This window comes from Gallinula chloropus, assembly GCF_964237585.1.
Source record: "Gallinula chloropus genome assembly, chromosome: 5".
Classification (NCBI taxonomy): Eukaryota; Metazoa; Chordata; class Aves; order Gruiformes; family Rallidae; genus Gallinula; species Gallinula chloropus.
The window spans coordinates 81,844,755-81,856,969 of NC_140090.1; the positions used below are offsets into that span (position 1 = coordinate 81,844,755).

At 53.7% G+C, this 12,215-nt stretch overlaps 1 protein-coding gene across 1 annotated transcript in view; it reads left to right on the top strand.

The window, feature by feature from the left end:
- INPP5A (inositol polyphosphate-5-phosphatase A) overlaps nucleotides 1-12,215 on the top strand; it is a 193,125-nt gene that overhangs the window by 58,670 nt on the left and 122,240 nt on the right. Inside the window, exons 3-4 of the mRNA XM_084264317.1 lie at nucleotides 613-713; nucleotides 1,400-1,487. Coding sequence (XP_084120443.1) covers nucleotides 613-713; nucleotides 1,400-1,487 — 189 coding nt within the window. The remainder of the gene's footprint in view (nucleotides 1-612; nucleotides 714-1,399; nucleotides 1,488-12,215) is intronic.

Below are 12,215 nucleotides of genomic sequence, written 5' to 3' on the forward strand. Positions count from 1 at the left end.
CATCAGGTATTTGAGGCACTTCTGTTACACAGGGAAACACTGGAAATAGCGTGATGGATTTACCTGCTTCCTCTATTAGATCTGTGTGTATATACCACAGTGTGTGTCACTTACATACTTCTGCAAGTAAGATACTCCATAAATAACAGCCATGAAATGTGACAGCTAATCAGTGCTCTGTCCTGAGCTAATCTGATATGTTTCTGTAAGAGTCGGGAAAACAAACACAACAGAAAAACCCACTTAATTTAATCCAGGTGTCTGGATGCCTCTAGCTCCCTGGCAAGAGGTGCTGCTGGTGCCAGGTCCCCTCGGAGGGGAATTGGAAGAGGCTTTGTGTTTGGTTTCATGTCCAGGGAGCAACTTATTCAGAGTTCACAAAGAAAATATTAGCTATAAATACTTGAGATAATTATTGTGTGGGGTGACTAATGGCTCTTCCTTCTGTGCCTGAGGAGCGATGCTGCCCTCCTCGCTTGTTAGTGTCCTGCCAGACACCTGGCTGGGGAGGAGCAGACGGTGCTTCTGAGGCAGCTGCTGGAGGGGGCAGGAGGCTGTGTGGAGAGTCGTGGTGGCACCCGAGGCGGCTGACGCTCGGCTCTGTCTTTGCAGGTTGTACATGCACACAAGCCCCACTTCATGGCTTTGCACTGCCAGGAGTTCGGAGGGAAGAACTACGAGGCTTCCATGTCTCACGTGGACAAGTTCGTCAAGTAAGTGACGGGAGGGAGGGAGGGAGAGAGGGCGGCGGGGCCGGGGCGCGCGGCGGCGGGGGGTCAGCGGGGCCGGGGCGCGCGGCGTGGGGGGGTCAGCGGGGCCGGGGCGGGCAGGGGCGCGCGGTGGGGGGGGTGAGCGGGGCCGGGGCGGGCAGGGGCGCGCGGCGGGGGGGGTGAGCGGGGCCGGGGCGCGCGGCGGGGGGGTGAGCGGGGCCGGGGCGCGCGGCGAGGGGGGGGTCAGCGGGGCCGGGGCGGGCCGGGGCGCGCGGCGGGGGGGGGTGAGCGGGGCCGGGGCGGGGCCGGGGCGCGCGGCGGGGGGTGAGCGGGGCGCTCCGCGGCCCCAGCCCGAAGCCGTTAGAGGCGCAGCATGCGTACGCTGCACTGTTGTTGGGGTTCAGCGTGTGCGACGCCCCGGCCGTGTGCGGGTCAGGGAGGTGCGGAGAGGCGCGGGAGCCCGCTGCGGTCGCGGCCCGGCACGGTGACCCTGCGCCGCACGGAGCGCGGGTACCTCCCGGGCGGAGGCCGCGGGAGCAGTGACACAGCCCCGGCCTTGTGCGGGCGGGGCGAGCAGCGCCCCCTGCGGGCGGCGCGGGCCGGGGCCCGGGCCCGGGAGCTGCGGGCGCCGCCGGGGCCGCGCCGCACCGGGCCTTTGCCGCAGCCTGAGTCTCCCCTTGCTCCTTCAGAGAGTTGCTATCGAGCGATGCGATGAAAGACTACAACAGGGCTCGAGTGTACCTGGATGAGAACTACAAGTCACAGGAGCACTTCACGGTGAGTCCCCGCAGGCTCGCTCGCGGGCTGCAGCGCATCCCTTGTGCTTTGCTGGTGAGGGGGTGATTTTAATTGGTGCTCCCATCGTGATGGCTGCCCGTCCCTACTAGGAGTGTTTGCTCTGCGGGGTAAGTGCTGGTTCCACAGGCGTGTGTCTGGTCAGAAATCTGGAGGACATCAGGACAGGCAGGAAGCGTTTTCTCTGGCTTAAAACCATGGTCTGAGGTCAGTGACCTGTGGTCTGACCCCAACAGCCACCTCGGTGCATCACAACAGGCTCCACTCGCCCGAGGTGGTGCCGGCTCTGGGCAGTGATTAGCTGGGGACAGGGCTTGGCGGGTGTGCAGAGCGTGTGTTCAAGTCGCTGGAGGCTGCTCACAGGCTGCTCACAGGCTGCTCACAGGCTGCTCACAGGCTGCTCGCTCGCCTGCGGGGGCACGGGAAGAGCCTGGGCACAGGCCTCTGCTAGTACACGAGTGGCGTTGGGGTATATGAGAGCATGCGGCAGAGTTGCCTTTGTGCAGAGCAGAAACCATGGTGCGGTCACTGCCCGGACTGTACAGCGCGCGGGCAGCTCTGATGGTTGCTGAGGTGACTGCCAGGTAGTACAAGAAACAACAGTCTGTTAGAGGCGAATCAGTGAGATCTCCCTTCTCTGCAGGACAGCAGCTCCCCCTTCCCGGGGTGCTGCTCGGTGGCAGTGGGCTCTGAGGAGCCCCTTTGCTGGGCTCGGTGCTGCCTGGGCTCAGCTCCCAGCGCATCTGCTGATGCAGCCCGAGGCAGCAGCTGGGGCACACAGGGATACCCAGCACCCCCAGCATGCACGTGCATCCTGGCTTGGTAGTGTATTACCACGGGGAATGAGAACCTGGAAGGGTTTTTATTTACTCATTTTTTAATGGCTCTGGCTGGGAGCCCAGCTAATGTGGACCTGGAGGAGAGATAGCAGGACTCTTTCCACTTTCTCATCAAAGAGGAGAAAAACAAGATGATCAGCTTTACTGAGCCTTAGTAGGACCAGTCTTGTGCCAGGAGTATTGAGAGTCGATGCTGAGGACGTTCAGGAAGCCCCAGTAGATGAAGGGCAGTAGGACAATGCTGTGTGCTAGAGGCTCTTATAGCGGAGAACTGCGTCCAGACAAACCTCGCTAGCGAAGAGTCCCTGGGGTCTGGGCACAGGGCTGTGGGGCACCTGCAGCCAGCACCTCCTGGTATGGTGAGCAGAGCTGTTGGGCTCTGCACAGCCTGATCTACTTTCTGCAGAGGGCTGGACCCCATAGTCTCCAGCGCTCCCTTCCAACCTAGCCTTTCTGGGATTATGGGAAAAAGGGGTGATTATCTCTGATCTCAATGTGGGAAACACGGCATAGAGGACTAATGCAGCCTGTAACAAATGTTGTGAGGTGGTCACAGTAACTCCTTGTGTGGAATTTCGTTTGTTTAACATGACGTACGTGTATTTTTTGATGTCACCGCAGTGGATAGAAGGGCTCTCGGAGAGGGTGACAGCAATCCTAGGTGTATAGTATCTCTGCAGAGCTCTGTGTTTTGAAAAGCTCCTGGTTGAAGTAGCAGGGTTTCCTGTTCCACGTGCTAGCATTATTTTCCTAGGCACTGCCGTTTCTTGCAGTACCCCACAGTCACCTTTGTAATTCTCCCTTTCCTGCCATAAATATTACTTTGCATATTTTTTTCCTTCTCATCCTGTATTTGTCAAAGCTAGGCCTTCCTGGAAAAAGAAATCCTGTCAACAGTCAGTAAAGAGGAAGAAAAGGGCTGCTTGCACCAGGACTGTTTTCCATGGAAAGTGTGCTAACCCAGCATGAGCTTTTATTACTTGATCAAAGGATTGAACTAGAAGCTGTAAAGATACAAACAGGTTTGCAGAGATAGGTGGTGGAGCCTGCTTGTAAGTAATGCTACAGGCAGTTGTAAGGCAGTGTTGAGTGGCTTGGAAACAGCCCCATGGCTCTCAAAGGGTGAGAGTCACCAGGAGAGGACATTTTCCCTAGGGGCCCTTGGATCTCTTCTGCTGTATTAGTAACCTTGCAGAGAGCTTTCAGGTGCTGTTGGTAGATGTGTGTGTTGTTCAGGTGTCCCTGGCAGGGAGGGGACTCCCAGTCTGGGAAGGATTCGGGGGTTTTGTTGGGCAACCTAGAAACGAGCTGCTGTTGCTGTGCTGGAGCTCCAGGAAAGCGACCCTTTGAAGCCCCACCACTGGTGGAGATGGAGCGTGAGGGAGGTGGTGGGTCTGGTGGCCCTGTCACAGACAGGGGGGCTCTGGCATCCAGTTCTTGTGTGAGAACTTCTAAAAGCAGAAGGAAAGGAAGGTGACTCACAGAATGATGTCTCTGACTTTTTTCTGTCTGCCCTTCTTCCCAACCCATAAGAGCCTTCTAGAGCTGAACCAGCTCAGTGTGGAAAAGGGGAAAAAACCCAAAGATAAGCAACGATCCAATTACACTTTATATTACTATCACCAGGAGAAAAAGCAGCGTGCTAGAGGAATGTTTGATCCCTCCCTTGTCAGACTTTTTTAGTGGTAGTGGCATGGAACCAAAGCCAGAAATCCCAGAGGAGAGAGGATATACCTTCATACTGAGCTTCTGGAACAGCTGACTCCTTACAGCCTGTCCCTCGACACTCAGTGCTGACAGTCCTCACACGTGGTTCCTGAGCCTGCTGTTGGGAATCAAAGGTCCATGTCAATGACTCTTGACAGGCATGATTTGACCTGTCAGGCCTTCAGCCCCTCTGCTCGGTCGTGTGCAGTAACTCCTGCATGGGGTGTGACAGTGTTCACAGGGATTTCACCACTGTGGTGTGTCCATTTAGGGTAAAGTTTTTGTCTTATCTCCAGTGTGGTTTGGCTTGCATGATGTTATGCATCTCCCTGTTTCCTCATTAGTTCTGTTTGATTGCAAAGCTCTAACTTCTGTGGGCTTTTTTCCATCCCTTCTAAGGCACGGACTTGGCAGCAGGTGGTAGCCCTGTAATTATTCCATTATTACCTCTCTGTCTCGGAAACATAAACACTTATCACATATGTTGTTGTATAATGCTCTTTTCTTTAGAAAGGGAGAAGCCCAAGCAGTTGCAGTTTGGCTAACCTTTAGCCTTGCTGCTTTCATATCCCCTTTTCTAGCAGCTCTGGCATCACTCCTGCTCGGCGCGCTTGGCGTGGCTCTGCAGAGCCACAGCAGGTCCTGCTGCCCACAGCTGCTCGGCATGGCTGCGCCGGGGCGACAGCCAGACAGGGGCTGTTTCAGTAGCCTGTCCCTTCGGGTCTGCCCCTCGGTCCCAGGCCAAGGCAATCCAGGGGGTGTGGTGTGAAATTAAAGGGCAGGGTGACAACAAGGTGTCTCTCACCCAGTGATTTGGTTTTGAAAACTCTGATTCATTGTGTATTCAGGATTGAAGTGCATTTCACATCATCCCAGGCACAAGTGAAGTCTAACAGCAGACACTGTGTCCCTTAGGGTCATGTATGCAAAATCTGGTATAAACCAGGTTGGGTTTAGGTTTGGCATTTGTGGGGAGAGAGGTGGAGGTGTCATGATGAGAGAGAAGCCTCCGGTTGGGTTGGGTTTGCTGCGGGTGATGGGAATTTGTGTGGCTCAGAATGTACTGAACAAGGTGCCCTCTGGATGAGCAGTGAGTGTGTGGCTGGTGGGAACATGCTGGTCCTGTGGCAGCTTGTGGCAGGTCTGGTCACTGCTCAGCCCCAACAGGAAGGGCTGGGGGGTCAGAACTAGGCAGTGACTCCTGACCCAGGGCTTTGATTAAGGCGAGCAGAGGTTTCATGGGGCGGGTGGGGCAGCAGATGAAGAAGTCCCTATCACACTTCAGAGATGCCCAGTTCTACCAAATTTAAGAATGACCTGAAGATGAATCTCTTGGCAGAAAGCTGCTACATTAGAGCTAATGCTTATCAGCCCTGGGGAGGTGACAGCACCGGAGTTAAGTGCTCCCAGCAGTTATGGATGAGGTTTGTGGGTGACGACCTCTGCCAGCGTAGCGATGGCTTCCTGGAAGTTTCAGATCAACCAAACAAGCAGTGCTGAAGCTGTCCCAGTTAAGACTGGAAATACTGACAGCAAACCAGCGTGGACAAACTGGGTTGTGTGCTAGCCAGATGTGTCCAGATCGCCAGATAGGTTGACAGTGATTTTAAAACGGCCTCCAGTAAACCTCCTGTTTGAAACCATGATGCTGCTCTCAGGTGAAGTGTAGGAAGGAGATTGGGGTTTCTGTTAGAGAATGTGTAAGGAGCGAAGGGAGAAGGCAGGCACAAGAAGGCTGGGACAGGTAGAAGTGTGAAGCTGAAAGTGGGTATTATTCCTTTTCTGGTGAGTATCACCAATGGGCATCACTCTAAGGAAGCAGGGCTTCGTGGTGTCGGTTTCCCAAGGTCCCAGCATCTACCTTTTCTGTTAATCACATTGTGTTTCATCTAAGGGGTAAGCCATAAACCTCAATGTTTTTCTATGTGAAGAAGTACTCAAAGCTAGTTGGGTTTGACAGACTTTTGCCTGCTGATACTTCCCAAATAGCTGAGTTAATTGCGAATAAGGTGCTTTTATTCTGGAACAAGAGCGTTCACACTGCAGCTGAAGAGCAGCCAGCAGTCAGTTGATGTTTTCATCAGACCCATAATTATTTTTATATGAAAACATATCCATATAATCAGTGAAATTTCTGTGTTGTAATTAGATCCAAGCTACTTCTGTTTGGTGCCCTGTATTGGTTGATTTGTTGGTGCCCTGTATCTATCAGGCTCGGCCTGGTGGGTAACCTTGTAATGAACTAGATGCTGTTGGGCTGTATGTGTGAGGTGCTGGATCTCCAGCTTGCTCATCCTAGTAGCAAGTATCACTTGTAATTAGTTCATTACTTAGCAGATTTTTTTCTCAAAAGACAAAAAGAAAGCTCCTTTTGTGAAGGAGCGTTTCTGAGGTCAGGAAGATGTGTTAACAGCACCCAGCCCATAAACCCCCAGGAATGTTCTGCACTCTAAAGCTTAAACAGTCCTAAAAGTTCTCAGTGGTGCTACAAACAAGACAGATGTCGTTCTGTTCAGTGTGTTACTGCACCTGAAGATTACATCTGCTCATTACTGGGGGAGCAGTAAAGTTAATTTTTGTTAGATTAATGATGTTTGAGTAATATTTTTGGTGGAGCTGAGTTCGAATAATTGGCTGTTAATTGAAAAAGGAAATTGGATTGGATTTATCTGGCCCATAAATCCTGCCAGCGTTATTGATGGGCCTTGGAAAACACCCGCCTGTTCCCAGAAGTGAATGGCGTGCGCTGGCGCTGCCGAGCCGGGTACCCGCGGCCGGTGGGAGGGGGGCAAGGGCAGTTAGGGGCGGACGCGTAATAAAGCGACCGAGCGTCCGGGATGCGCTGCCGCCGGTCCCGGCCCCCCCCCTGCGCCCCGGCGGGTCCCGGGCGGGTCCCGGCCCCCCCCCCTGCGCCCCGGCGGGTCCCGGCCCCTCTCTCTCGGCCGCGCGGCTCGGAGGTGGCGCAGTACCGCAGAGTGTCCAGCAGGGGGCGCTGTAGCCACGCTGTGCCCAGCGCGGCGCCGGCCGGGGCGGGGCCCTGGCCGAGGGGGCTGCGGGAAGGGGCGCCCCCGCCTGCCCCCCGCGCTCCTCGCCCCGGACCTTTGCCGTGCACTCGGGGTGTTCATAGGGGTGTCTCTGGAAACGCGCCGAGGGGCTCCGGTTCTGGTCGTAGGCTTCTCCCCCTGTGCCGTCCCCTGACCCGAGCTGCCGCCGCCCTGTGACTCCAGCCTCGCAGCTGCTGCCCCGCGCAGCCCTCCGCACCGGCCCAGGGGCGTCGAGGCCGCAGAGCCGGGACGCTCCTTCCCGGGCTCAGCTCCAGAGCTCTGGCCCTGGGGGGCCGCCCGGGGGCTCCCGCCCTGGCCCCTGGCAAGCAGCGCATACGCCGAGCGCGGTGTGCTGCGTGGCGCTGGGCTCCCGCAGCGCTGGGCTCCGGGCGGCAGAAGCCGTGTCGGGCAGTGGGGCTGCCCGGAGCCCTGCGCGGGACAGGGTGGTTCTGCAAGGGCAGCTGTGACGCAGGAGGGGCCCAGGGCTGTCGCTTGGCTCTCCTAAGCGTCCTCCAGGGACCGATCCTTTGGGCAAGGAAAAGGCCACACACGCCTTCCTCAGAGCACACATGGAAACCTGAGCAGTTTTGTCATCACCAGCCTCCACACATCACCTCTAACCAAATGTTTCCCCTGTCTCGTGCCCCACTTCCCCTCCCAAATGGGTTAGTGTGAGCACTTCTTAGTAACAACTTTCTTAAGCCTTATGGAAGTCCTTGGGATTTCTTCTTGGCGCTCAGGTGTGCAGGGACACATGTTCAGTGCTGGTGGGCTGTGCCAGGGTGTCTGGGGAGGGCAGTGCCGGCGTCTGGGAGACGCTGCGCAGCAGTGACCAGTTTTGTCTTGGGGCTTTGTGCCTGGATGTGTGTTTAATTTTTGCTAATTTCATCTCCTAGGTGAGAATAAAAGGAGTAAAGAATAGGTTAGTCTTGCCTGTGAACGCCCCTAAACACCAGAAGCAAATCTGCATAAGTGCCTTCAGTGGGCCGTATGTGATGGAGAAGGGAAAGTGCAAAAGTCAGGCACAGACCCCCCTGTTAGGAAGATCCGGGGGTGCGAAGCAAGGGGGAGCCCCCCCGGCATGTGGGGTCTCTTTCACTGACAGTGTTCTGCTTTGGTCGGCCTGCGATGAAATGTGTGTCTGGGAGTGGTTTGAAACCCACACTGCAAAGTTTGACCTCTTCATTAGCTTTTATATTCCTTTAATTGAACAAAAATAAGTTAATGAGCCGAGCTGGTGAATGTAGAAGTTAATCTCACTGTGTCTGCCAAAGGCATGGCAAAAATGGCTGTATCAGTGTTGTCATTTCGTGACAGGGACACGTAGCTGCAGCCACCTGAAATTAAATCTCCTGCTTAATTTCTTAGGGAACCGAGTCACTTGTCAGGTAATTGCTTTTGATCTCTTCTGGATGGGAAGTGGGACCTGGAAGGTGTCGCCACAGCGGCGCCTTGTCCCAGTTTGGACTTGTCTTTTTTCCTATGCATTTCTGAAATTAATCTGTAAGACATCTCTGGATTTGTTCCTGCTGTGAGGAATTTCGTGGCTTGTCTTCCACCTGTTTTCTGACACCTCTGTATAATCGTAAGAGGAGGAAAAATCACAAAACAGTGAGCAACATCATGGATCAGTAGCCCAATAATGCAGGCTCGGGTCAATTCCTTGTTTACAAATGCGCCAGTGCCAAGGAAATTGGTGATGTTGCAGCTTCTTTATACATAGAATCATACTGGTTGTATTAGCTATGGATTTACAATTTATATGGAATTACATTTCCTATGGGCTGTGGATTTTATATTCAGAACTTCTACCGCAGCTGTACAACAGAGCCTGCACGGTTAGGAAGAACGTGGGGTTACTGTGAGCAGTAATGATGTGTAACTGGTTTCTGTAGGAGCCCACAGATCTGAACATCAGCTGTAACATTTGAAATGAAATCCCAGGCTCTGGGATCTGAACACAGGGGAAATCAACTACTGCTAAGCTTTTAAAAGTAAAAAGAGAAGCAGTCTTCCTAATTGCTGTTGGAAAGGTGAGGCTGAAGCAGTCAGACTGCAGCTGTCACAGCAGCCCAGGGGCTGTCGGGTGGCTCTTGGCAGGAATCTCCAGCGTGGGACTTGCCAGTGTCCGCGCGGCACCGAGCCCTGCAGTGCTGGTGCCGCCGCTCCGAAGGGTGCAGCTGTTGGGGTGCAGCTCCCCAGTCTGGCCGCAGCTCTGTGGCAGCGCCAGGCCGAGGAAGGCCAGCCGTGGGTTCCTGGAGCAGGGGGTCCTGGCACAGGGCACTGGGGCAGCACCTGGCCCCAAACCTTCCTCGCAGGCTGGCAAGCATGGGGCTGTGGCAAGTGGGGCTCAGTCCAACTGAGCCGTGCTTCCGGGCTGTGCTGGGGGGAGGCAGGGAAGGAGAGGGCAGCACAGGTGATGCTGACCCTAAGAAGGCTGGCCTGGGCCTTTCTGCTTGGGCCCCGTGCCCTCCCTTGCTCCCTAGAAGCACAGGCAGGATTGTGTTCCCCGTTGTGGAGTGTGGTGGGGGAATAACTGGGGCTCCCACGGGAGCTGGGCTGTGGATCAGGAGGTGCTGGGCTCCGGATCAGGAGGTGCTGGGCTCCGTGGGCAGCTCTCTGCTTTGTCCTGGCGCTGGATCGGCTGGCTGGGGATGTGGTGACCTGTGGCACTGCCGTGCGCTGCAGTGGCAGCTGCTGAGGAGGGTAGTGATGGAGAGCTGCTCTCCATCCAGCCTGGCAGCCTGTTGCGGGCTTGTTTGTTTCTGCCTTGTTGCACGTTTAATTATTGTGTTTCTTAAAGTAATTTGTCCAGAGGCTGATGGCAGAAATCATTGTTTGGCTCAACACAAACCTCCAAACTGTTAGTCTTCTCAATTATATCCCATTTATTCAACAACTCTGCCTTGGGCAGTTCAGTCATGCTACAGAGAGAGTCCCGAGGCTTCATCCCCAAGTCCTTTGCAGCATTGTGTCTGTATGCCCGATGCTGGCCTCGCACCACGGGAGAGGACAGGCACACTGCTCTTTGGGGGAGGGTGTTTCACATCAAGGATCGCCCAGTGTTCAGGAAGATGCAAAATGTCTAATGGATGGGGAAGAGCAGTAATGAAAAGCAGAGCTACCTGCTGAAACAGTTGCAGATCTGGCACAAATGGTATAGTAAACGTTGTAATTTGAAGTTTGCAAAGCACCACATGGGTCACTTTTAGGAACTTGGGGGCTGAGTCACCAGGTTTTGTCTTTCTACAGAAAAACCCCATTAAATAGAAGTTTGCAGCATGGGGCAGTCAGATACCTTGCTGGCCAAGGGCAGGACCATTTACACATCGCTCCAGCGTAGCCACGATTTCATTAACAGCTCTTGTCAAGTAATGCCTGTGAGGAATTCTGTTTGTGTGAGGGAAATGTTTGATTTGGAACAGCTCTGACTTTCCAGAAATGATGTGAGATTGGAAAATGTGAAAATAATTGCTTAAGAAATTATGAAACGCCGTTTAAGGAACTGGCTAATGTGTTTGTCTGAGGCACTGAATTAATTCTTCAATAACAGCAGCGTGACTGGGTAGAAAAATAACATGTACACTATTTGCTGATATAAACTAATGGGTTTATTAGTGTTTGAAATAATGGCATAATGCAGTGTTCATAGCTGAAGAGAAGGCAGTGCCCTCGCTCCTGAGAGTCCTGCGGCAGCCAGGCCTCGCGGCACAGCTGACCCGCTCCCCATTCCACACAGCCTCGGGCGTGCACCCCAGTGTTCCCAACTGGGCAGAGATGGGGAGGAGGAAGAGGTTTTCCTCTGTCAGACTCCTAAACAGTCTTGGGATCCTCACGCAGATGGGAAAAGGCAGGAAGCAGCCCGGTTTCCCAGGGCAGGAAGGCGGATAGAAAGTGCACAGCGCTCGGAGGGGCTCTGTGAGCAGGGTATGAGGGCTGCAGGCAGCGGGAGGAGCTGTTGAGGGACCGACGGGGAGGCAGCAGCATCTCCTTCCATGCAGCCCCCAGCTGTGCACCCCAGCGCCCTTCAGAGACAGCATGCAGAGGCACCACGGCCACATACTTCCTACTTTCTTACATTTAACCGTGTTTGCAACGTACAGACCCAAACCAGAACCCTTTGACACTGAGGAAGTGTTTCCACTTAGTTTTAGAGGTCTTTCCAAGTGTCTATTGATCAGTGTTCTCTAAGAGCACAGAAATAATGTGTCTAATTTAACTGGCCACATGGAGGAGTATAGAAAAAACATTAGTTATCCCTTGAAAGGCTTGGAACATCGATAGGAGGACATAACATTAATGACTTTCCTATACACGAGCTTCAAAAATGGCTAAATGAGGAAGAAATTACAAATTTATTTTCCTATAATTTCAGCAGTTGTCTTGTTTTACTGCACCAGTAAAGCATTAAGCAATGAAATGTCACACAAGGAGTATTTTCCTGATAATTTGTCTGACATGCAAAGCATATGAAACAAAAGAGGGAAAGATGGAAATGTGGGGTTTAGTCATTTTGACAAATGCAGTGATTTTTGCTCATGAAGTCTGGCGAAGTCTGCCGCTTCTGTCCAGATAATTTCAGGTGTAGCTGTGCTCTAAGTGGCTCACTGAGCTTTTGTCTCAGTTCTGTCCTTTACCCCGAATGCAGCTTGCTTCCTCTGTGGTAATTCATTAACATAAATCAATGTCTAGCAAAACATATTCAGTTCTCCAGCCTTTGGTAGGTTGAATGAATGGGATAAATACCAGGTCTCCTGAGCTGGGCAGTAGAAGCCCAGGCTGGGAAGGGCTCAGTTGTTCTCAGTTCAAAACTAACCTGATTCTGAGTGAACCAAGATAATCCAGAACAGGAGCTGTGGAACTGACTGGCATCGCTCCAGGATTGCCCACAGACCCTTCCTAGGGCAGTGTCCATCAGTCTGGTGCAGGGTGCCCTCCCTCAGCGTGAGCTGAACCTGGACTGGGTGCTCTTGGTGTGCAGAGGGTGGATAAAAGCAGCAGGCAGCCTTGTGCCCTCCTGGCTCAAGGGCTGAGGTTGTGCCTTTCTCATCATCCAGGGTTAGTGCCGCGGCGTTACCCCAAAGGAGGCTCCCCATCCGCTCGTGGGGATGCTTTCTGTT